The 26,391-nt window shown below is 40.2% G+C and overlaps 1 protein-coding gene across 2 annotated transcripts in view; it reads left to right on the plus strand.

Annotated features, from left to right (window-relative positions):
- Window positions 1-14,004: 14,004 nt before the first annotated feature.
- PCSK1 (proprotein convertase subtilisin/kexin type 1) overlaps window positions 14,005-26,391 on the plus strand; it is a 42,137-nt gene continuing 29,750 nt past the window's right edge. The window contains exons 1-5 of one of the 2 annotated variants that reach the window (XM_046000932.1): window positions 14,005-14,401; window positions 17,541-17,645; window positions 20,971-21,081; window positions 23,790-23,936; window positions 25,264-25,340. In XM_046000932.1, the coding sequence (XP_045856888.1) occupies window positions 14,222-14,401; window positions 17,541-17,645; window positions 20,971-21,081; window positions 23,790-23,936; window positions 25,264-25,340 (620 nt within the window). In that variant the 5' untranslated portion in view covers window positions 14,005-14,221. The remainder of the gene's footprint in view (window positions 14,402-17,540; window positions 17,646-20,970; window positions 21,082-23,789; window positions 23,937-25,263; window positions 25,341-26,391) is intronic. The other variant, XM_046000933.1, reaches the window with a different exon arrangement.

The raw sequence follows: 26,391 nt of genomic DNA on the forward strand, positions 1-26,391 counted from the left end.
GAGCCCGCGATGCACCTATTTTTGATGGGAACTGAAAAGGCCTAACCCAGACATGCAGATGAATACAAAGAATACCCTCTTTATGTAAATCTCCCAGCTCATCTTTACAGGCTCCATAAAGGGTATGTATGTGTGCATGTGTGTATGTGTGTGTGAATAAACTCTCAATGCCTCTGGCTTCTCCCATGACTACTGTGATTCAGCCAAGAGAAATTATTAACCGACAGACTTAACTTTTTTTAAACTTTCATTCCATATATTGTCAAGATTCATTTGGAATGTCTGTGAGGTTCTGTATGCTTTTAGGTGCGGAGAGTATTTTGACAAGATGAAGTATACGCTAGCAAAATAAAATAGAGAACTGAGACAATTAGGGAGAAATCCTAGACCTAATATTTCACTTTCCCTAAAATATGCAGGAATGGAGACTAAAGTGTTCTTAAAATTCTCTGCTTTATTTTACTTCTAGTCTCACTGTCTATAGCTTGCAGAGGGGTGCGGAGAGCAGGCAATTGTCAAGTAAATCTGATTCCCGTAATTCACAGGCATGCGTTGCTGCTCAGCGGAATCAGCTAGAAGGCTCCATGCCACACCAGTTCAGTCTCAATCTCTGGATGTGCCAGCAGCGCTGCTTAAAAGCTCTTCAAATGATTCCAGTACGCAGCAAGAATTGACAACCGCTGATAACAGGATCTATAAATGAGGGTAAAAAAACACTTGGAAGCCTGTGCTTGGCACTGGCTATTTATACTTCTTTAAAAGCTGGCTATTGCCAAATGTCTACTTTTTGGGAAGCTGTAGCCATAATGCTCAAATAGGTGACCACATTTTGTTAGTTTATGTGGTTTCAAATTTGGCCCCAGGCCCTCTCCTCTAGTTTCCCAGCACTCAGGTACAAGCAGGTGGGGCTTGGGGTAGAAGTGGGGACTGATAACGTCTTTCTTGGAGTGCTGGGCTGACTTGAAGCAGAAGATTAATATATGTAAGATTTCTGTTGGATTCATGAATAAGGATTCTACATCTGGTTATGCTTCTTTATAGGAAAGATTTTCAAACTTATTGTCAAGGCATTACATTTGGGTCTAACATTAGTAAGCTCTGGACACAAACACGGGCTATTTTCCTCCTTGTGAGAGGGCTGGAACCCCACAGTGAAATGTGAGCAAATGATCACTTCAATTTAATGATTGTCTTTCTAATTGCTTCCAGGGAAGTTATATATATATTTTTTTCCTTTGAGTAATTACTCTGTATTTTTCCCCCCAGGTTCAGTGGCATTTTCTCTAAAGAGATAATAATAGAGCTAGCCTAATAGTGGAAAATAACCTCAGGCAGTCTATTTCAAATGCTAAAAAAAAAAAAAAAAAAAAAAAAAAAGAAAGGAAAGAAAGAAGAGGAGGATGAAGAGGCTATGATGACAGGACCACAACAAAGGAGGAGGAGGAGGGGAGGAGGGGGGAGGAGGAGGAGGAGGGAGAGGGGCGGTGGAGTGGTAGGCCAACTCCAGTTAAGGGACTTCTACATGTTTCTCATGACCTCTCAGGGTATTTGCTAAAGTCTGCAGAGTCCTAGGGCCCACACTACCCCCAAATCACGATGAGAAGAGGGATGCTTAGGAATGTGCATTTTAAACAAACTCTCCAGGTGGGGTTTATGCATTATAAGCTGAAAATTACTGGCTGACTATAGGCTGGGTACTAATAGCAGGGATGTCATCCAAGAGAACCCATTTATTTTTTTTAAGGCTTCCAGCCTTCCAAAGCAACAGAGGGCAATCATATTTTCAGATAATACAAATCCAGGGACACGGCGCTTCTGGGATTAATCTCAGACCATGGGCAGTTTTCTCTGATACGAAGCCAACAAAGTGCCAAGAGAAGACAGACCAGCAATCATGACGGTCAGCCTTCACTGAGCACGTACCCTGTGCCAAACCCTGTCCTCAGTGACTGACAGGAGGTGGTCACCTTGAGGTCTCATGAACAGGTCTTGGTAATATTTTCTCAACTGCACAGAGGAGGACACTGAAGTTTCAGGGTAAGCAAATTATGCTAATTAACAATGCGAGTAAGGGACAGAGGACTCATGCCCTCCACCCTCCACCACTCAGACTATGACGAGTCAAACCATCCCGTGCCCGCGGACAGAGCACTGCAGACCTGTGTCGTGGCTTCAGCTCTGTCAGAAGAGTTATGCAAACTCTGGTGGCCTCCCTGTCGGCAACTTCTTTAGTCATTTGTCTGTGAAATGAGATTGGGAATAAGGGCAGAGTGAGAAGCAGGTAGCTGTGAAATCTTTGTGTGAAAAGTGTCAAGAATCATACAAATGCCTGCTGTTACAGTCCGGTAATCGTGGCTCATGTGAGACAGATCTAAACCTTCCCACACGAAGTTAGGAAATTAAAATGAAAGAATTGTGTGAGTGTTCAATCACACAGATAGAATCACAGGCTGGCTCTAATATCAGGAGGACAAGGTGAAGAGCTACATTGTTTTAAAGGTGCTCCCTTTGTTTTCTTTATGCGCCTCGAGGTCTGACAGCCGCTCTTAATGTTGAAGGCACTGACTCACGCTTCCACCCGATTCCTTTCCAGCACACTTGACAACATTGAGTCGACGTAGTATCCTGCTTTTTCAAAGGTGCCATTTTTATAGAATGTGTTTAGAAGGAGCAAGTCTCTAGATCTTCCCATTACCTTGAGCTCTGTCACTGTTTATCTTCCACCATGAAATCAAATGCCAAAAGTTCGAAGAGGAAGGATCTGCTACCCAAAGTTGGCTGTGGGAGCTGTGGGGAAATGACTTCACTCTTCTGCATTTCAGTGACCTGGAGCTAATCAAATCTGTCCTGCTTCTCTCAGCAGGCTTGTGAGAAAAATCAGCCAAGAATATGCAAGACTGTGATAGAAAGAAAGAAAAGAGGAAGAGGAGCAAGCTGGAAACTAGTGAGCAGGAAAAGAGGAGGGAAATATGAGAAGGGGCTGCCGGAGCTGGGCAGGCTTCAGTTCTGAAAACATCTCCCTATCCCATGTGCCACCACAACCCCACAACCTCCGCTCCATTTAAAAAACACTCTTATAGCAAACAGGTGTTTTCAGAGGGCTATTTTCTCAGTAAAAATAACTGTTATTTATTTGCACTGGAAAACATCATACGTATGTTATATATAATAACGACATCAAGAAAGTTACTATTGTAGCCCCCCTTTACAAATGAGGAAACTAAAGCAAAGAAGGCTCCAAAACACCTGCAAACATCCGCAGCTGTTACATGGCAGAACTGAGATTCAAACCCAGGCAATCTAGCTCCAAGGTCTGCTCTCATTTCTCTGCTTACTGCTTTTTGAAATAGCGTCCATCTAAATAGAGTTTGGGCCCGGTTTGTCAAATGATGCCAATTTTACAGCGAACTCTCAACTAACCTTGCAAATAAAATTAAAGCGCTTGCTTCTACTGTGTCCAGCAACAGAGCACCAGAAGAGAAAATGGATCACCAGCCAGGATACCCCACAAAACATTTTGTGGCCAGCTTTCCCACTGCCAAACCACCACATTCCTGCCTGTGTCGGTGTGGCCCCACCCTAGATCCCTGATTAGTCTGGACTCCAGAGTCGGAAGAATCTAAATGGCCTTAAATTGACCTCTTTGCTTTGCTAACCTCATTCGTGCTCCCCCTACTCCACCCCTCACAGGCTCATTTCTTTCCTAAATTCAGGGCCTGTGAATGAACTCTTGCCATCTGTTAGTTTCTCCCTGGAATGTAACACCCCAGACCTGGTTAATTCATGTTTGCTTAAGATACTGGACCTGCTGATCTTTTGCCTCTTTCCTGCTGTGACAGGGATACGGCATGGCCAAGTCTGAACAGTACAGGAAAGAGTCTGCAGGTAGCTCTGGGGAAAGGGACGCCAACACCAATATTCAGAGGAGACAGGCAGATACCATAACTGAATGGAGTAAGTCAGGCTTCAGAGAATATTGTCTTCAAACACTTGGTTCCCTCTGCTGTGTTTTGTTTTCCCACTTTTGATAGAGTTAAGGTTACCTGAACTTGACCATAAGAAAAAAAATGTGGAGGGTAAACATAACTGCGGAAATTGATACTTTGTCTTCTTGTGTGAGACTGATGGGGATTCCTGTTGTTGTAATGGAATTCAAACTTACAGTTTCTAGATTTTTATATCTCTTGAGTTTGTCAGAAACCAGTTTAGAATTTTTTTTTAAAGGTTGTTTTTTATTTATTTATCTGACAGAGAGATCACAAGTAGACAGTGAGGCAGGCAGAGAGAGAGGGCGAAGTAGGCTCCCTGTTGAGCAGGGAGCCTGATGTGGGGCTCGATCCCAGGACCCTGGGATCATGACCTGAACTGAAGGCAGAGGCTTAACCCACTGAGCCACCCAGGCGCCCCTAGAATTTTTAAAGTAATATGCCGTGGACTGGTTTTGCTTTCATGGGTTTGTTTTCTTTCCAGTAGGTGGTGGTCAAAGAGGCCCAGGAGGGGAGAGAAGAGATGAGCAGCTGAGAATTGAGTCCTCTGTGCTAAGGTGGGAAGCAGCTGAATTCCCCCCTCCCCAGCATCCACCGGACCGGTCTTCTTTAGGCTTTCTTTCTAGCCAGGCTGCTGAAAGATATGCAACAATGGACTGAACCCAACACTTTACCTTTGCTTCTCATCTCCCTCCTGTGACTGTGAATGTTGGAATTAATCTGCTTATTGTTTAAATAAATGCAATCCTTGAAGGATTGCACCGAAGCTATTGTAAACAGGCAAGGAAAAGCAGGCCTCAAACAATTGTCTGTAATTGTGGTTGAAAGGGTGGGCCAATTTTGATTCCAGATATGACCAGCAAGAAATACAATCAACAAGACTGGAAAGCAATCTCCTTATGTGCAGAGGAATAACTAGTTAGGGTCATAAACATAAATAGCTATGGAAGTTAAATTATTTTCATTTTATCTAAAAAATATAAACTTGGATATTATTACTATCTCATCATCACTTCGACAATTATTTTTGCAATGAAATATTCCTTCTCAAATAGTAATTTTATAGTGGAGAAATCCTGGCCAATGCCACCTTGACCAAGTAATCAGAGATAGCATCACGAGTAATTAGACATATGGAGATCTATACCTTCTGATGCAAGGCCATGAGAATGGCATAATGTTACTTCTTGCTAAAAGATGCTTAACTCTAATCTAGTCATGAGAAAACCTGAAGAAAGATCTATATTAATTAATAGTATAAAGGTATTAAGGTCCTGGGTTTAGGGGACTGTACCACAGGTATGTAAACCTTTGAGGAAGCTCAGCGAAGGACATATAAGAGCTCTGTGTACTATTTTTGCAACTTTTTGTGAACCTAAATTATTTCAAATTAAAAGAAAAAGAAATTCTTTTTTCACAACCTTACCCTTAAGTCCATTTTAAATAATTTTAAAGGATTTAAGTCGTTATATTTATATTATTTTATCTAAATTAATTCAATATTGATATTTACTTTTAAATATTGAATGATGCTTAAATGCATGAACTCTAGGACAAATAATATTCAGGATGGAAACATAAGGATTGTCAATGCCTATTCTCTACCTATTTAATGTCTGCTGAAGGCCTTGGTAATTGTTGTTTATGCTTCTAAACACTCATCCTTCTATTATTATAGGGACCTCCACCATGCTCTTCCTTTGAGGAATCCCTCTTTTCTTTTTTTTTTTTTTAAGATTTTATTTATTTATTTATTTGACAGAGAGAGAGAGAGAGAGAGATCACAAGCAGGCAGAGAGGCAGGCAGAGAGAGAGGGAGAAGCAGGCTTCCTGCTGAGCAAAGAGCCCCATGTGGGGCTCGATCCCAGAACCTGAGATCATGACCTGAGCAGCAGGCAGAGGCTTTAACCCACTGAGCCACCCAGGCACCCCAAGGAATCCCTCTTTTCTTACTGAAAACACATGATGTGGCTGGAAATCCTGGTGAAATTAATACAGTCCTCCCACTTTCAAGAACAAGCTTGGCCGGGGCACCTGGGTGGCTCAGTGGGTTGGGGCCTCTGCCTTCGGCTCAGGTTGTGATCCTGGGGTCCTGGGATCGAGCCCCACATTGGGCTCTCTGCTCAGTGGGGAGCCTGCTTTCCCCTCTCTCTCTGCCTGCCTCTCTGCCTACTTGTGATTTCTGTCTGTCAAATAAATAAATAAAATCTTAAAAAAAAAAAAAAAAGAACAAGCTTGGCCACATGGCCTATATCTGGCCAATCACAATAGTAACACTTCCTGGCTACCGTGATTGGTCCAGGGTGAACATATTGGTCAAACCTAACACCTAGAGTTTTTCTCTGGTATTTTTATATTGAGCATGGAAAAGAGATCTTTTTCTCCTTGTGTTATCAACTGGAAAGCTCCTGATCCCAGAAGCACCAATAGTCATGTATTCACCCTGCGGAAGGGCCGGAGAAATGAGAGCTACAAAGATGTAGAAACTGAGAAATGAGGAAGAGAGAGAGAGAGAATGGAAGAAGGAAAGAGAGAGATACTTGCTAATGCTACTTAAGTCTCTGGGTACATTGTCTGTCCTTGGCCAGCTCTTTTTTCAAGCTTCCATTACACAAACCAATATATCTCTTTTTTCCTGCTTAAGCTAGTTTCAGCTAGGATATACTTGTTTGTCTTTTAAAACCAAAATAATTTTGATTCCAACAAGATGACTTTTGTTTTGACAGATGAAAATGTTCTATGTACCACGTGATACTGCTATACTACTGGACTTGCAGCTGATTCAAGAGGAGGAGGCAAGTAATATGGGTAGATTTCAGTTCAAGAATTAATACATTCAAATAGGGAGGCACCTGAACTCGGTGTCAGAGATCACTGAGGAATATTAGAAAGCAGAATAAGGATCAGTACTGAAAGACTGGAGATGGTTAAAAAGTCTCAGTTTGAAGAATAAAAAGAAGGAAAATTCCATGAACTAGATCAGTGGACTTTAGATCAGTTTCAGAACAAATTATTAAAATCTTGGCTTCTATGACTCACAACATAAATATTGATCATCACACCTAGCATCACATAGAGCAAGTCGTACTAATGCCAGTGAGAATTAGTCCTACAGTCATTATATATCTGGACCGGCCTGTCACGTGACAAGGTCTTTCTGCCTTTTGATATTTTAATTAGGTAAATTAGTAATTGTTTCTAATAATTATTAAGTAAGTTAACTTGTAGGGAAGTTTCTGGTGGCTCTATCTTCTGTCCTGTCTGCAAATCTTTTTATTAATAGCCCGAATGAAGACACCAATGGAAAACTGACTATATCTGTATATAGCATAAAGCTAGGAGAGAAAAACTGGATGATGAAATATCGGGGTGCCTGGGTGGCTCAGTCAATTAAGTGTCTGCATTCAGCTCAGGTCATGGTACCAGGGTCCTGGGATCGAGTCCTGCACATCGGGATCCCTGCTCAGTGGGAAACCTGTTTCTCCCTCTCCCTCTGCCTGCTGCTCCCCCTGCTTGTGTGTGCATGCTGTCTGTGTCAAATAAATAAATAAAATCTTTAAAAAAAAAAAGATTCAAAATATCTTGAAAGGCTGAAATGAGTGTTATGCTTAGACCTCTGCCCCATACATACAGATAACAAAAACACAAAAATTGTTCAAGTCTGGTGAAAATCTGACTCAGCAGCGCATGTGACTGTGAATAAAGATCCTAGTCGACTCTAAGTTCAGTAAGAAAAAATAAAGCACACTCAATTTTAGGCTCTCGTGGCAGAAGGATAGTTTCCAAAAAGAGGTGCGATTCTTGTTGTAATCGGCATGGGTTTAGCCAACAGTACTATACCACACTTCACGTGCCATGTATCAAAAAGTACATTCAAAGAGATCCTATCCAGAGAAGACCAACTGGGATGCAAAATCGTTAAAAAGACTGAGGGTGTTTAATCTAGAGTAGAAAAATGTTAGGCAAGACATAATAATCTATCTTCAAAGTCTGAAGAGCTGTCATATATAAAAGAGATTGAGACTTATCCGTGTGGTATTATATGGCAAAATTAGCATGCTTGACTGGAAGTAGGTAATGAGGGACGATTTATGTCATTACAAGGAAGGACTCTGTCATCACTTGAGCCAGATCAAACTAAAGAAAGGACTGTTTTGGGAGACCATGAATTACCTCACTCTTGACAGGAATATTCCCAAGGAATATCATATATCAGGGTGGGGGGTGCTTAACTAGATCAATGCTTCTCAGAATTTAATTGTATATGAATCACCAAGGACTTATTAAAAATGCAAATTCTGATTCAAAAATTCTGGGATGGGGGGCCGAGCGACGGAATTTCTAACAAGCTCAAAAGTAATGCCTATCATGCTTGTATGTGGACTGCACTCTGAGCACCGAGGAACTAGATAACTTTTAAGATTATTTTACGCTACTGAAAGTCTACAATTCTCATCAAAAAACGCACTTCAGGAACCAAGAAAGCAGTTACATCTTGGACTTTCCATAAGAAAATGTCAGTGTTTGAGAGCATAAAGGAAACAGGAGCATGCTTGGAAATGGAAGCAGGAATGCTCCAAAACTCAGTCAGTAAAGGCACATTTTATTCTATTTTTTTAAAAGATTTTTATTTATTTATTTGACACAGAGAGAGAGAGAGAGATCAAGAGATCACAGGTAGACAGATAGGCAGGCAGAGAGAGAGAAGGAAGCAGACTCCCTGCTGAGCAGAGAGCCCGATGCGGGGCTCCATCCCAGGACCCTGAGATCATGACCTGAGCTAAAGGCAGAGGCTTAATCCACTGAGCCACCCAGGCACCCCAGTAAAAGCATATTTTAAAAGAACTGTTCTAAAGAAAGAAAGTTGCTGATAAACAATCTTGTATATGACTACATTTAATTATCAACTTTCACTGGAAACAACCAATAATTTTTTAATAATTGAAATTAACAGCACTAATTTCTTCAATTTTAATAATTCAATTCTATATTAAAATCAAAACTCTGTCTAGTTTATTCCACAAAAGTCCTTCGTAATTATCCATCCACTTCAAAGTCTTTCAGTGTACAGGCTGCTTTATTTTTCTCTTACCTCCACTTCTGTAGATCAGAGCTTTCCAAATGGAATTACAGATGTCCCTCCAGATATTTGTCTTCTCAACCATTGGAAAGTCCAGGCAAATAGCTTTATCCTGGGCTCCTGAGGAAAAGACCCAATAGATTGACATTTAGGCAATCATGATTATCACTCATTGGTCTGGCCTCAGGGCAGTGAGCTCAACCTAGCTGAGTGTCTATGGCCTTGATAAGTACTTCAGCAACTTGCTGTGAGCATGTCCCTTTTCATCACGAGAAAGGGATCTGTGGATTTACTAAAGGAGTTCATGTTCGAAGTGCTTAATTAGCATAACATGCCTACCGAAATGTGGCCATAGGAGAATAGATAATGAGAAAGTCAGTCAAGAGTTCCTGGTAAGTGTATCTTTAGGTATCTCCCCATACATTACATACTTTTACCCATTTGTGGCAATGTTGATGCATGATAGCATCTTTAAAGGACATGTATTTTCCAATTTAGAATTTCAATATTATTTTGTAATACTTGACATATAAAATTTAGGCAAATTTTAAACATCTAGAATCCCCATGAAATTCCAATGGTAAATTTGGAGAGGAAATAAATGAATTGCTATATTTAAAATCAAATGTTGAAAAAAAAATTTTTTTAAAGATTTTATTTATTTATTTGACAGACAGAGATCACAAGCAGGCAGAGAGGCAGGCAGAGAGACAGAGAGGAAGAAGTAGGCTCCCTGTCAAGCAGAGAGCCCGATGAGGGACTCGATCCCAAGACCCTGAGATCATGACCTGAGCTGAAGGCAGAGGCTTAATCCACTGAGCCACCGAGACATCCCAAATGTTGAAAAATTTTTAATGGTTGTGAAAGCTGTTTCAAAATTTTTATTCCCTATTTGTACAAATACAATTTCTTGTTGACAGCAGCTATAAACAAATTTGAAAAGATCATTGATAAAGCATTTTGATTAGAAGTTATATATAAGCTATATATATATAATAAGTTATATATAAGATTTCAAACACAAAAACTGAGACAAAAAGTTATATTGATGGAAGTATATTCACATTTCTAAATTTAAGGTTATCTACATTCACTTGTATATCTTTCCTTAAACATCCCATTTTATTTCCTTAACAAAATTGTATCACTGGTAATATAATGAAGGTAATGGAATGAATCATTACATTATTATTATTCTACAGAATCCCATACATATGCCTCCAAATCTCCTCTAGTTTACTCCAGTTTGTCATACAAATATTGTTATTTTCTATATTGGGAAAACACTGAAATAGGTAGATTTAGTTCTATAACATGTTCTTTTACCAGATATCTTTTACTTAATTTACAGGCTAATTAATTACAAACTTGTCATAATATATGATTAGTGTTACTCAAAGGAAATGAGTAAGTATACATAACAACTAAAAAAATGTTAAACCTAAGTTATTTCCTTGCTCCTTCCATGCTGCTTGAAACGGAATTGGGGTATTGTTCAGAGGGCTAACAAGGTTCTTTTTCTTGACCTGAATGGTTACATAGTGTTTACTTTGTGATAAATCATTGCACACATTGTTTTGTGCCCTTTAGTGTACATATTTTATTTTATAATAACAAAAGTTTAAAAAATTTTTCTTTTTTTTTTAAAGATTACTCATTTATTTATTTAACAGAGAGAGAGAGATCACAAGTAGGCAGAGGCAGGCAGAGAGATGCTAGGGAAGCAGGCTCCCCGCTGAGCAGAAAGCCAGATGCCAATGTGGGGCTCCATCCCAGGACCCTGAGATCATGACCTGAGCCAAAGGCAGAGGCTTAAACCACTGAGCCACCCAGGCACCCCAACATTTTTGTTTTCTAATACTAAAAAGATATGGTGATTATAGTAAATTCTTACTTCCTATTTATACTAGCCTTGGTTTTATTACTCTCCAAGAAAACTTAATAAATGATTAACCTTATCACTTGGCAGTTGGGAGCAGTCATGAAAGGCATAACATTCACTTAATAATTCATAATAGAAACAGAATTTTCTTCAGTTTATGAATCATCCTGTTTTCAATATAAATTAATCAAATGAATCCAGTGTTATTCAAACCAACCTAAAGGTGATAATTGGCTCTTTTAATTCACGGTACAAAATAAAACATCGATTGGCCTGGAGGTTATTTTATTACTATGATGCACATAGTAGATTAGGGCTAGCCCTTGATATGACAAAGATGAATTCTATATCTATTTGCATCTTCAGATTTGGCAAACATTCATTTCTTCTGTATCCCAGAAATTGTGGCAAACAAAGTCCATAAGATAAATTGAGACAATTTCAAAGTAAATTACTGAGAATATATATATATAGTTTGGATGAGAATATTCTGCTTTTGCTGTGAAAATTTAGTTTAACCTATTAGGCATATCAATCAAATGTTTACTCCAGGTTTGTATAGTGCTCCATTTAACACAAATGCCTCATTAATGAGACACTCATTGCCAACACTCTGCAAACTGATTTACTTGAACAATAATAAGAAAGGGCAAATATATTCTTGCTCTAGTCATACTTACTTTTATTAAATATGTGCCAGGAGTTTCTTTTATCTTGCCAGCACACAGTTAGCATCTGTCTGCTGTGAGAATGAAACACCCTAGAGAACTTGAGGCCACAACTCAGGCTGAGACACGAAAGGGAATAAACAAAATTTCATCCAGCCATCAACACTCACACATGTGAATTTACAGAGCAGACAGAAGAACTGTTAATCTCAGCCCATTCCACAACATCTCATGGATCATGTGGCTTATTAACATTGACATTTGTTTTTGTTAAGAAGATTCATGTTCGGGGTGCCTGGGTGGCTCAGTGGGTTGATGCCTCTGCCTTTGAGCCCCGAATCGGGCTCTCTACTCAGCGGGGAGCCTGCTTCCCTTCCTCTCTCTCTGCCTGTCTCTCTGCCTACTTGTGATCTGTCTGTCAAATAAATAAATAAAATCTTAAAAAAAAGAAGACTCATGTTTAAAGAAATTATCAATCTAGTCTACATTTCTGCAAACATGAAAGCAAATGAAGAATTAGCACTACTCAGTCTCATCCTCCACCAAGTCTTATTTGCTTCCTGTATAGTATATCTCTCGCTTCCTTTCTCCTCAATCTTATATGCCTTCTTTTCCAATCTTAGTCTCCTTCTTTCTCTATAATAGTCTGCGCCCCCCGGTGGTTTGAAGCTTAAAAAAAAAAAGAGAGAGAGAGAGAGTAGAAGGAAGGAAGGAAGGAAGGATGGAAGGAAGGAAAAGGGGAAAAGAAGAAAGAAAAGAGAAGAGAAGAAAAATCTTTCACAGACAAGACTTTTAAGCCTCCGCAATTTCACTTTTGGGATGAGTCCAACACGCTCCTGGGAGCTCGACGCCAGTAGTCACGATCAGGAACGTAACCACAGTTCCTCCCTGCAGTCAATTTCCTCCCTCCCTCGCCCCCTCCCCCCCACCTTTTTAAAAGAGGGGAAAGACACAGATCAAATGAGAAACAGCTCGGTTAGCTGCAAAAAGAGAGCAGTTTCTGAGACTCAAACGGAAGGGCAACTCTGGCCGCCGCCGCGTGTGGCGCTGTCCATTCTTTGGTGCTGAATACTATACACTGGGGCTTTTCCAGCCAGGTTCAACTCTTGAGGATCCTGATAGGCTCAGTCAGCCAAGGTAGACCGAATCCATTTTTGGGTCTGTGTGGGGGTGGGTGGGAAGTGCGCGGGGGGCGGGGCATTTAGACTTTTTGCTAATTCTATTTCCACGGGGTGGGGGGGGAGGGATAAACTTTCTTCCACAGAGTGACACTGTGCATTTTATGGAAAAGTAATGGTACAGCTTCAGCTCAAAACCCAAGAGAGGAACTCTACTGAATTAAAAAATGTAAAGTTCAGAATTAATAAAAGCCACTCTTTCTCTCCCTGATCTAACACAAGAGTGTTTGGGTCCCAAGACCCTCTTGTTGATGGTTAAAGAAAGTAATTTCCTTTTAAAAAATCATATGATTGGGGCGCCTGGGTCGCTAACTCAGTCTTTAAGTGTCTGTCTTGGACTCAGGTCATGATCCTGGGGTCCTGGGATGGAGCCCTGCGTTGGGCTCCCTGCTCTGTGGGAAGCCTGTTTCTCCCTCTCCCACTCCCTGTGCTGTGTTCTCTCTCTCAGGCACTCTCTCCCTCTCTGTCAAATAAACAAATAAAATCTTAAAAAAAAAGATTAATCATTTTCCAGATAAGCACAGTAAGAGGGGTGACACTAGGCTTTACAATATCTAGAATAAAATTTTAGATATTGTTTTACTAAGTTGAGAGACACGAAGAACTAAACTTGTTTCTTTAAGGTGGTTTTAATGTTAGTTGAGAATACATTTTTTTAAAGTATTGCTTTAACAATGTCTTCCAGATGAGCTTATTTTCTTAGGCACTTTAGATCAGAATCTGGGCAATAGATGCTTCTCTCCTCTCTACTCAGCCTCTGTCCGATTTCAGACTTAAGACCCCTGTTCTTCACAGCAGGTCTTATATATAAAAAAAGATCTCCACAGGGCTCTTATAAAAATTCATCCCCTTCCCGCCCCCCAAACCCTGAGATAATTAAGTAAATGAAAAGAATGCGGACAGGAGTGCAGCAAAGTGTATGGTAACTCCCAGCCTTCTGTTCTTGGTAGTAATATTCAAATAAGAGCACTTCTCTTTGAGAAGTGAAGGTGTTTCTCATGGCTACAGAATTTACAGTCTGTCAGGGAACAGACTTAACTGATCCCAGCAATCGATTCCTTCCTTTCCTTAATCCTTCCCTGCTTATTTTAGCCGCTTCTCCACCCCGCCGGGAATACCATCCAGATCTTAGTCCAGGTAGATCTGACGTCAAGAGATGGCTTTCGTCGATTTGACGTGTAAACACTCATTTCCATTCCGGCTTGGAAGGGCTGGGGCTCCACTCAGCCGGGAGACCAAAGAGCGCTCGCCACCGCCCAGCCTCTCCTCGCGCGCCTCCTATCTCAGCAGAGCCACCGGGAGCGAGAAGTGGTCCAGAGTCCGAGGGAGAAAAGGGCTAGTGTTTCTGGCTTTTCTCCTTTCTTGCATCTTTTCTTGCTTCTTTCCCCCATCTCCTTCCGACTTGTGTGCAAGCGAGTGTGTGAGCCATGGAGCGAAGAGCCTGGACTCTGCAGTGTACTGCTTTCGCTCTCTTTTGCGCTTGGTGTGCACTGAACAGTGTAAAAGCGAAGAGGCAATTTGTGAATGAATGGGCGGCAGAGATCCCCGGGGGACCGGAGGCAGCTTCGGCCATAGCGGAGGAGCTGGGCTATGACCTTTTGGGTCAGGTAAGAGTTTATACTTTACAGAAACTTTCTGGGTCCCACGGGGACTGGCGGGACTGATGCGCGATCTCCCAAGTGGGAGCCCCAGGTCGCACTCTCCTAAGCCCGGTGCCAAAGAGCAGAAGCTTCTGCAGCTCTCGCTCCTGGCGCGCTTGGAGAAAGAAGGCTTGCATTATTTATTGTTTGGGCTGGAAGCAGCCAGGCAGAAAGAAGCCGCTGCAGCTGGGTAAAGCTTATTCTTGCTGTCGTCCGCTTTGGCATTTAAATCCATTCCCGCGTGGTTTGGGAGAAAAAAATCCCTCCACGCTTGTTCACCGAACTTGAGATGCATGTAGGCTCTTACCAACCAAGAGCCCCTGGGAGAGGCACTGCGCTCTGTCCCCTGGGACTCAGCTGGTCTCTGCGTCAGGAGCCGGCTGTTTCCTTTTTTTTTTTTTTTTTTCAATATGGCAGCATCAGATCTAAGTCCTGATGCAAGGGGTCAGAGAGGCTTGGTGATGTCCGCCCTCAGCCTTTCGGGCACGCCCAGGGCTTTGGAAGAGCGCCAGAGGCCGGGCTCACGATCTAGAGGCTGGGGGCCGGCGGAGTGGCCTGGGGAGCGGGCGGGGGAAGAGGTGAGTGAAAGACATGGAATACTCCCCTGGCCTCTACCGGGATGTTCGGGTCTTCATCGGGAACTTGCAAAGTCTGAGCTTCACAACTTTGCTGGGTCAGTTCCCCTGAAGGGTCAAAGGGCCAGAACGACTGTGGGGAAAGCTTTTCTTTCTTTTTTGTTCTTCAGCCAAATGCCTAATAGCTTCCCCGAGGGTGTCAGCTTGTGATTAAAAACTTGTCTGTGCAAGGGAGAGCTGGTTTCATAGATAACTGGGAGAAGAGGGTATTAAGGCATTACTAGAGTGACAGCTTAGGTGTGCGATTCCCGGGGGAACCCCAGGGGGTGTGATTTCTAATCTAAGCTTTCATTTTTCTTGGCTCAGAATCAAGCCCTCGCCCCTTGCCTTGGAACTGTGCCTCAAAGCGGGGGAGGAGGGAGTTGTAAAACATTTTGGCGCGTTTTTTCTGGAGGTGGTTGTAGAGATGCAGCTGAAGTCACGGATGAGTAATCGGCGTGGGCGTTGGCGATTCCATAGATCGAATCTTCTGGGGAATACGCCTCTCCTTGCCAGAGGCTTCATTCCCCACCTTGATGAGCCAAATTGCCTTTAAATGCCCAGCATAAAAATCAATACGCAGTTTGACTTCTTTGTGTCCCAGGAGCCGACTAAGACTTTTTGCTTTGCCCACATTTTGTTCCGTGCCAGGCTCCGTGTTAGGGGCTGAGGAATAATAGGAGGAAAAGAAACTTTCAAGGAATCAAGAATTTAAAGGAGATTGGTTTAGTAACAAATAATTGGAATTGCAGGTAATTGGTGTAATAGAAGTTGCACTGGATTCTCAATATTTGTTGATTGAGGGATTGAAGAGGGACAGGAATTGAGGAGGAATGTTTCCAGTGGAGGAAACATTTGTAGAGAGCTTAGGAAGAAGAGTCAAAGAAAGAAATTTATAAGAAACTGCAAGGAATTGTTGGGATCTGAGGAGAGTGTGAGCAGTAGGTGGAATTGTTAATGGTAGCTACTGTAGGCATCATGGAAATCTTGTGTATCCTATGGGGGAATAACTGGGGACTTAATCCTGTATCTTTTGGGTAAATAGCACTGGTAACTATGTGGAAAGAGATTGGGTGAGAGAGCAAAAATATCCTTTTTTTTTTTTTCTCACCTGTTAGCCCCCGGCATATTTCCAAACCTGGCCATTCATTACGGGAATTGCTTTTAAAATCACAAATCCCTTGGGGCGCCTGGATGGCTCAGTGGATTAAGCCTCTGCCTTCCAGGGGCGCCTGGGTGGCTCAGTGGGTTAAGGCTGCTGCTTTGGCTCAGGTCCTGATCTCAGAGTCCTGGGATCTAGCCCCGCATCCATTGGGCTCTCTGCTCAGCGGGGAACCTGCTTCCCTTCTCTCTCTGCCTACTTGTGATCTCTGTCACACAAATAAATAAAATCTTAAAAAAAAAAAAAAGCCTTTGACTTCTGCTCAGGTCATGATCTCAGGGTCCTGGGATCATGATCTCAGGGTCCTAGGATTGAGCCCCACTCTGGGCTTTTTGCTCAGCAGGCATTCTGCTCCCCACCCCCACCTGCTGCTCTGCCTGTGATTTCTCTCTTTGTGTCAAAGAAATAAATAAAATCTTTAAAAAAAATCACAAATCCCAAAGCAAAACACAATAAATCCGTTTTCTTGATAGGATCTTCAAAGAAGGGTTGGAATGGTCACAAGAAGCTTTAAGAAACAGTGGGGGGGGGGGATCTATATTTACATATGATCTGCATATGCTATATTTTCTCTAGCTATTTCCAGTTAAAATGGCATTACTAACAAATATTTTAAAATAATAATTCTTAGTAAAAGATTGATAGTGTTTTCTTGATTCTGTTTATTTCTCCCTTTGTTTACAGTGATTTAGCATCACTACACTGAGCTTCTGAAGGCCTCAGGATAAAGACAGAATTAGAGAGGTGACCAAGCAAAACCAACTGATAGCACAGGAAGAGCTAAGCATTGATGACCTTTTCCCTCTCCCCAGCTCCATGTATGGAAAGCCTTGAACTAGTGGAAAGTTAAATGGTCTCTACTAGTAGCTTATAAAAATTATCACCATTGAGTCAATGGCTGTATTTTATAACAATGACAAATCATTATAGTCGAATGTAACATTGACCATATAGAGTACCCAAAGGGTTTGCCAGCTTTCCACAAATTATTCTTCTCTGACAAGACAAATTTGATGAAGTTGGTATTTTTTTAAAAAAATGTCTACCTACACAATGTTGTCACACAGAAACAACTTTAGTTCCTCTGAAATCTGAAAAAGAGGTTATCATTAGCCCCCAAGTACACGATGAGCCCAAGTGATAAAATTGTAAGCTCAACTTACTCAATACAGTGACAAGAGAGCAAGGGCTTCCATTGGTGTCTTCCTTATAAAGAATGGGCTTAATAAAAATTGCCTGCCTTTAAGTTACATGGGTTTCAGTCTAACAACCCATATAAAATTTATTTTGGATATAGTGGGTTTTTATTTTAATATTTTTTCTTTTATAGATTGGATCACTTGAAAATCACTATTTATTCAAACATAAAAACCATCCCCGAAGGTCTCGAAGGAGTGCCCCTCATATTACTAAGAGATTATCTGATGATGATCGTGTAAGTGTTGTGCAATTTGTCTTCAAACCAATAACCTGACTTATCTGCCTTATGATTTCCAGCAAAAGCAAAAAGCACTTTGAAAATATGATTATTTTTTATTGTGGTCACAACTATCTGTCTGTAGTATTTCTTGTTATTTCTATAGGATTATAATTGTACATAATAATAACTGGATTGGAGTGGATAGACTGAGATAAATAAATTTTACATATAATATATATATAAAGATGTATGTTTAAAATACTAGCTCACAAATCCAGCCGAAGAGCACAAAAATGAATATTAAAAATTAAATTGCAGCTCTAATAAAAATGTTTGCTGATATAATCAACTAACAACTTTTATTATTATACGCCTATTATTTATCAGCATTTTAATGTCCACTGTGAGGATGCCAAAGAAATTTACATGTGAACATTGATTTTAATAAATATTTCAACATAACTGAAAACACCTTTTGCCATTTCTGTTTGGTTTGGTTATATAGGGAATTAGTATTTATGATTGAGTCTTAAATCCACATCTTTATGAGCCAAATGTTTCCATAAGTATTGTATTGTTTTGAAAGTATTGTAATGTTTGAAAGCATTTGATCTCTTTTTATCCTTATTTGTATACATACTCATGGTGAGACAAGAGCAGGAAATGTCTAGAATGAATATAGGTAAATAGTGTGAGGACAATTTGAATGTATATCTAGTGTACCTATTAATTTTTGAAGTCTGTTTTCAAGATTAGCAAACATAGCAATAGAAATGGTTACTATATTGGGAGTATTGAAATTTGTATACACAATGTTGCCTTTTCTCAAGAATGTGCTATACTGTTTGAAATTTATCCTGGTTGGCCTGTTTTCTGTTATCATGATTTCTGTTGCCTAGGACACTCCAGAGAATTATGGAAGCTTTGTGAGAGATAGAATACATCCTTTCAACTTGCTAGAAAGAAAATATAAGTGACAGAAAGGTGAATAAACTATTGAAAGTACATGGAATTCATAAACCATGTGAAATAATTTGTTATTTATTTTATTTGTTCTGAAGCTGATAGAATTTTTAAGTAAATTGGTAGAATTTTAAAAGCTGAAAGGAAAAATTAAAAGGCAAATTATCAGGATAGGGAATGACTGGGCCTTGGTTACCAGCAATCACACCTAGGCAAGGAACACTATATCAGGACCGTGGACAGCGACCCACAGCTTCTACTATCCCTAGCTACTTCTACTCAGGTCAATGGCTAGATATGTGAGACCAAATCAGAGGCTCAACATTATTTGAAAAGTTTCTCGTCCAGTGAAGTCTTCCTTTTGCCATCCCAAAGCAGATGACTCATTGTATGGGCTGTGAAAAGTAGGACAACTTCCAAGACTCTGGCTAGGCTTAGTCCTTGAGCAAATCAAGAAAGAGATTTCCTTGTCTGCCTAAATGCATGCCTGACATTAATGCACAAGGAAGTCAAACTGACCTCCCTTATCATCTTCACAGAAGAAAACTGGACAGAGTGGAGAAATAATAATTACTAAAAGTATCTCACTAAAGTGAACAAATGACCCAGTTCTATTCTTTAGAGATTTCTTTGATAGTTGATTTGGGAGCAAAAAATCTCAAGTGTTAATGAAGAAAGACTAAGAATTTAATCCCTAACATAACTTCATAAAAAAAGGAGTCCATATAATCTTATGAAAAATTTATTTTAGAAAAATTTATTTTTCTAAACTTTATTTGTATTTTATTTTAGAAAACATCCTAGAACCCATAGGAGGTAGCAGTGGGAAGTTGAGCTAGATGATCTTTAATGCTCTTCCCAAATCAAAAGGATTATTTACACTTAAGTACATGATACCTATCATATACATAAAAGAAAGATATTCTTAATTTCCTCTATTCTATTTGGTCTGCTCTTAATAGAGATTAATGTGGGATTTGGAGTTAATGACATTAATCATAACACTGTTTCCAACAACTGAATGTTTATCTGATCAGATGGAGGAGTGCCTCTTCTTATATTCCATTTTTTAAAAAATTGCTTTTGATTTTCACTTTTTTCTTTTTTCTTTTTTGATTGGGGATAATATTCTTTCAAAATAGCCTTCTGAAATGCAGCAATAGGCTATCTTTACAAGTATGTTAATGAAATCTCCAACTGTAAGTGACTCTATCTAGGATTAGTCCTTGTTCCCTAGCAGCCAGCTTCCAAAGACCAACTCAGAGGACAGGCAGTATATTCCAAGCATTGAGGTATTTTAAGCCAAAACAATTAAGCTTGAACATACATGGTCTTTAAAAATAAATTATAGTGACTAATGTCTAGCTTTCAAGTCCCTCTCAATATTTATAATAGGTTTGCCATAAATTTTCTAATTGAAAATTCAGGACATTCTTAGTGGATGGTTTTATCCTTTAGCAACAAATTATTTTTTAGTTTTTATTTTTGGATCTGACTCATGAGTATTCGCACATTAACAGCATCCCACCAGACACTGGAATGTCGTCATGTGTACAACAGAGAGAATATGTTTTGGGTAGGAAAGAGTCATGTTGCCCAGCAAAATAAGAGCATAGTATTATTTCATAATGAATATAACCACAAGGCAGTCCCTCTCTCAGGGTCTCAAGTATAATAGGATTATGCCATAAATGTGGGAAAGGTAATTTTTGTATTTTCAGATCTCTTTGCATAATACATGAGACTAAATTAATGGTAAGTGTGCATGGTCAGTAGTACTCATTCATCACCCTGGATCTGTTTCTCATATCAAATACTCTTAAGCAGGAGCTTGAAGCAAAGGGGAGTCAGAGTTTTAGACTTGCAAAGACACAGCACCTCTCTTGTCTGGCATAACATTTGCAATTTCTACCTTTTGCATGTAAAGAAAGAGAAATTAAGCTATAAGAGCACCATAACAGTAGTCTCTGGAATATCCCAGTTTGTTGACTCATTCCATGAAAATGGACAAACTTTCAGTTATAAAACCCTAAGACAGCAGTAAAAAATCAGTCTTATGGTCCATATGCTGATGAAAGGAGACTAAACTTTTACTTCCACAGGAATCACGGTATAAATAAATTGAGGGAATCATCACTTCACTGACTCCTTCTCCTCCCCCTAAAGGTACAGTTTACTGTAATAGAGAAAAATGTTCATCTCCCCAGTGGGTAGTCCCTTCTTCTCACTGAGCTGCCAGTTTGATCTGCAGTCAAACGAAAACATTTTGAACTGCCTCAACTGTGATGGGGAGGGTACTGGAGCTAGTTAGAGGGAAGATGGTTACACAGAGGTGACTTTCTGACTGCTGATTTTCTTGTTATAAAACTCCTTGTAGGTAATCTGGGCTGAACAACAGTATGAAAAAGAGAGAAGTAAACGTTCAGTTTTAAGAGACTCAGCACTAAATCTCTTTAATGATCCAATGTGGAATCAGCAGTGGTACTTGGTAAGGATCTGGGCTATTTATTTTGTTACATCTGCAAAATAGATTTTTTGAAAAGATAGACAATTCAGTAGAAGGCCAATTTACCTGGAGATTAGAGCTGATGGGAACTTCCATGATCTGGATCTCCTGTTTTACTAGGTGGAAGTGTCTGAAACACAGATCTTAACTGCTATGAGAGGAAGGATTGTTACTTTTCTTCTCTTAAGCTTATCTGGAGCGAAGGCAGAAGAATCATATCTTGCAAGAGTTCCAAAACAGTAATCATTGCAAAAATCACATTTGGTCAGAGTTACTCTTGAGAAACTTTCAATCATCCAAAGGGCACAGTGAACATGATTCAGTATATACAGTCCTGAGTGGCAATTCTTACATGCCAACAAGAGAGAATTTCTGAACCAAGGAACACAAGGGGAGACAGAGGTCATCTACATGCAGATATGTAGACTTGCAAACTGCTTTACTTATTTATTTATTTATTTTCATTGTTTTTGCACCACACCCAGTGCTCCATGCAATACGTGCCCTCTCTATTACCCACCATCTGGTTCCCCAAACTCCCACCCCCTGCCCCTTTGCTTTACTTTGAAGATACCAAATCCTCACTGATATGTGGGCATTGAGTAGGGAAATTTTTAAGAGTATTTATTTATTTGAGAGAGAGAGAGAGCACAAGAGGGGAGGAGGGTCAGAGGGATAGAGAGAAGTAGACTCCCTACTGATCAGGGAGCCTGAGGTGGGGCTCTATCCCAGGACCTTGAGATCATGACCTAAGCTGAAGGCAGATGTTTAACCAACTGAGCCACCCAGGTGCCCCTGAGTAGAGAAATTTTAAGTGCCCTTTCTTGCCTGCAGAGACTTGCTCCATGCCTGTCTCCCTTCCATTTTAATATGAAGCTTCTATGTCAGTAATACATATTGATAGAAGTGGTTTTTTTGTTGAGACTATAAAAGATAAATTTTCATGACAACCATGAGCTAAGGCTTAGACATCTTTGTTGCATAAAGGATGGGAAAAGGGATCAATTCCACTTGACATTCTCTTAACCTAGGCAATACTCGCTCATTGCAGTAGAAGAGACTCATTAATATTTGTGTATTGACTGTATGTCAAATACTATTCTAAGTGTTTGACATGAATGAACTCATTTAGTTCTCACATCATATTGTAGATACAATGATTATACCCATTTGGTAGATGAAGAGACAGAGACATGGGCAAGTTTAGTAACTTGCCAAAGTCATCTGGTTACCAGTGGTAGGGCCATAATTCATGGCTCCAGAGGTCATATTCTTAACCACCACACTGTGTGATTGTTCTTGCAACTGACACAGAGGTCATCTCTGGCTTTGGCCAGAAATCCATGTGTAGTTCCTACCTCCTAAATAATTTAGTTTCATGTTGGCCTAGTAAGTTCTTTTTTTTTTTTTTTTTTTAAAGATTTATTAATTTTGACAGAGAGAGATCACAAGTAGGCAGAGAGGCAGGCAGAGAGAGTGAGAGGGAAGCAGGCTCCCTTCAGTGCAGAGAGCCCGACGTGGGACTCGATCCCAGGACCCTGAGATCATGACCTGAGCTGAAGGCAGCGGCCTAAACCACTGAGCCACCCAGGCGCCCAGGCCTAGTAAGTTCTTTTAAGAGTTTTCCCCTACTGGGGCGCCTTGGTGGCTCAGTCTGTTGAGCATCCAATTTTTGGTTCAGGTCAGATCAAGATCTTATGAGTTGTGGGATCAGCCCCTTGTTGGGCTCTGTGTCCAGTTGAGAGCCTGCCTGCTTGGAGATTCTCTCCCTCTCTACCTTCTCTCATTTTTATGTGCTCTCTCTCTCTCGAAAGTGAATGAAGACATCTTTAAAAAAAAAAAGAGTTTTCCCCTACTTTTTGAGGAGAATCAGTCAGGGGGAAATTCATTTATTGATTCTTTAAGCTGTTATTATTAATAAATTTCTTACTGTCCCTTTCACCAGAAACTGGCACTTTGCTAAAGCTTCTCCCTCAAATGCTTGGAAATGTGCTCATCTCTCTGTTTCCTTGCTGTCCAGCTCTTCTCACTTAGAGTCCCACACACTTTAACTATCAGAAAATTTATCTGAAAAAGAAAACTTCAAATCCCCTCTCATAGATACTTACTCTCTTAAATCACTCATACTTGGGAAAAAAAAAATACATCACTCATACTTGGAAATAGGCAGTTAAATTGCAAGTCCTTGTGAGAAGGCATCCTCCTGAGCATTCCAGGTTCTGCTTTTAGAAAAGTTGTTAAAACATCCATGAATGACTATGGACCAGACAATGTAAAGTAGGCTCAGTGTGACGAGAGTGGCTCAGGATTTGGGGAGAGATGGGAACATGCAATGCCAAATAAAACTTTGGTAGATAAAAAGCTTGAGCATGTCATTATAAATGAATGAAACTTAGGGATGAACTTCTTAGAAGCTATGTAGCTCAGTGAGAAGGGGCACAGGGTGATTCATCCTTTCAAGTGATTTTCCATTGGAAAATCAGGGAAGAGAACAGCACTCTGATGATTCACTTGGCTTTACCATCAACTTTGTTTTTTATTTCACCTAATTGCTTTCTTCTAAAAAGTAGAGTGACCCGGGGTGGGGGGGGGTGGGAGATGGGTCTCCAGACTTGAGCTTTGGTTCTTATTTTGCAGCAAGTATATCATGGTTTTTTTTTTTTTACCAATTCTTTGTTTTTCTTTACCAGCAAGATACTAGGATGACTGCAGCCCTGCCCAAGCTGGATCTCCATGTGATACCTGTTTGGCAAAAAGGCATCACAGGCAAAGGAGTAGTTATCACAGTCCTGGATGATGGCTTGGAGTGGAATCACACAGACATCTATGAAAATTATGTGAGTCTGGGCCCTCCCATGACTACAACTTAGGGAGATGTCTACAGACACACATTGTTAAGGTTTTCCTTTTCTCCAGTGGAAGACTGCTCTGAGGTTGGCCTCGGGATTTAGGGCCAAGTCTTTGCTCTTTCCTTCACCCTCCTGCCAGCAATATGAACTTTTTTGGTATCGTGAGCACTGAAAGAATTCAGTGGAGCCAAGGATTTCACAAAAGCACATGTGTTGAGGAAGTGGGGAGGCACCTATACCAGCTAAATTATTAAAAGCCATTCAGACTCTACATCACTTGGTATTTGGGGTCATTAAAACAATCAAATCAAGAATAATGCCTGAGATCATTTTCACAGTATTCTTCCTCACATCCTTTATAGGCGAATATCTCTGACATTGTGAAATTATGTGAATGAGATTCCTTCCATACAAATTCAAAATGTACACCACGTGGTGTAAAAATGGCAAGCTGAGAAAAGAAATGTTTATTATGAATGGAAAATAAGTAAATGATAACTGCTTGTCTGTTAAGTACTACATGGTATCTTAGGCCTTTAGATCAGTGTTTCATCTTTAAGATTGTCCCTTGTTTTTCTCTCATCCTTTCCATTCCTTCAAAATTCCCCAGCTAAAGAGCAAAGGATAAGGGAAGAAAAAGAAGAGATAAAAAGATTAGTAGGAAAGGTATTGTAGGAGTTATTGAAAGACGTGGAAAATATAAAGAAAAATACTGGTTAACAGAACTCCTATGTGGGAGATGTTTAAGTGTAGCAATTGGTTTGGAAAAGGAGGTGGGGCCTAGAAGCTTATCTTCTATTTCAAGCACACTCTTTGTAATTAAATTACATGTTTATTTCATGTAACCGGAAAGGCTGAAGGAGATCACTGCAGACCTGAGCCCCATCCCACAGTCATCTATTTGCACCTATAATCTTAAGAGAGATGAGTATCCAAGTGTCGCCAACTAGCTCTAGAGCTTAGTTAAATCATTCAACCTCTCTGGGTCTCAGTTTTCTCTTTTAAAAAATGAGGTGGACGAACTAAGTAAACTGTGATTCCTTCTGGTTCTAATATCCTATGAACTTCAGAGAATTATATAGGTTTGCTAATGTTCACTGAGAATTGGATGATTGCTCACTTTTCTGTGTACATCTTTTATGCCTGGTTTATGGGTCTAACAATTGATCAACAAGTGGGCCAGAAACTCTGAAATGCAGACTTCTGAGCTATCAGCCAGGATGGAGGGAGTAGGGGCAAAAGGCTTGGGAAGTGCTACTTTTTTGTTTTTCTTTTTTAAAATGATGCTACAGGGTTATTTCTATTGTCTCTTTAGGATCCAGACGCTAGTTACGATTTTAACGATAATGACCATGATCCATTTCCCCGTTATGATCCCACAAATGAGAACAAGTGAGTAAATGTGGATTTGGGGGGAATGTGCACTTTAAAATGCTTTTATCTTATTTGAGAAAATTACACTATAAATATGATCCATATTTCAGCTCTCAGAGAAGTTTTCATGCACACCATCCACACCACAATATTTTGTTGCTTTTAAAACAGAAACCAATGCTTCTATTTTTATATTTCTTTTGGCTTCTAGGACCACATTTCAATTAAACTTTCTTCTTAGGTTATGCAATGCTCCCCTCAAATGGTACTGATAGTTATAGCTTTAGAAAGAATGTTTGGGTCTTAAAGAGCAAAATCCTACATCCCATCTTCTCCAACACCAATTCCTCTATGAATCCTTTCCTATTAGCAAACATATTTGATGTTAGTTGTGGAAATAAAAATAGATGACAAAGAGAACAAATCCCCATGACTTCTTTTGGTGGCCACAGCCACACTCACCATTTCCCTCAGAAAAGTATGGCCCAATACCAGACAACAGAGATGTATTCTGAAGCCTGGCCCTCAAACCCAGTGCATTTTCTGGGGGCATTGGACAAGTCAGTAGTCTCTCCCCAAATTTTTGCTGGGTACTGTAAAACTAAAGGGAAGAGAAAAAGAGTATCTTCTGACTCCCGATTCTTGCTAGTAACCACAAAGTGTTGAGGGAGGCCAAGAGCCAGAGTTGACAAAGCAAGAGGCCAAATAAAGAGCCAGAGGCAAGAGACTTTTTAACCATTTTTTTCCTAGCTGCAAAGAAACTTCATCCTTTAGCCATATGGTCTCATGTGAGGAGCCTTCTTTTACAATATCTTCCATAACTTCAAGAAGACTTCCATACTTCCTTCTTCATTTTCTCCACCCAGAAGTGACTTGCCCCAGAATAGATCAAAACCAAGGCAAAATTAGAGCTTGCTGTTACAATTGGGATGTAAAGATTCTACAGAAAGGGGTTTCATTTTCTCTCTGTAAGGCTTTCTCTCTCTCGGACTATTACCCAACTTGGGTCAACTGAATTCTCTCCTGCTTGCTCTTCCCCCCCCCCCTCCTTCCCTCTTCCTTTCTTTCT

This window comes from Meles meles, chromosome 3, assembly GCF_922984935.1.
Source record: "Meles meles chromosome 3, mMelMel3.1 paternal haplotype, whole genome shotgun sequence".
Taxonomy (NCBI): Eukaryota; Metazoa; Chordata; class Mammalia; order Carnivora; family Mustelidae; genus Meles; species Meles meles.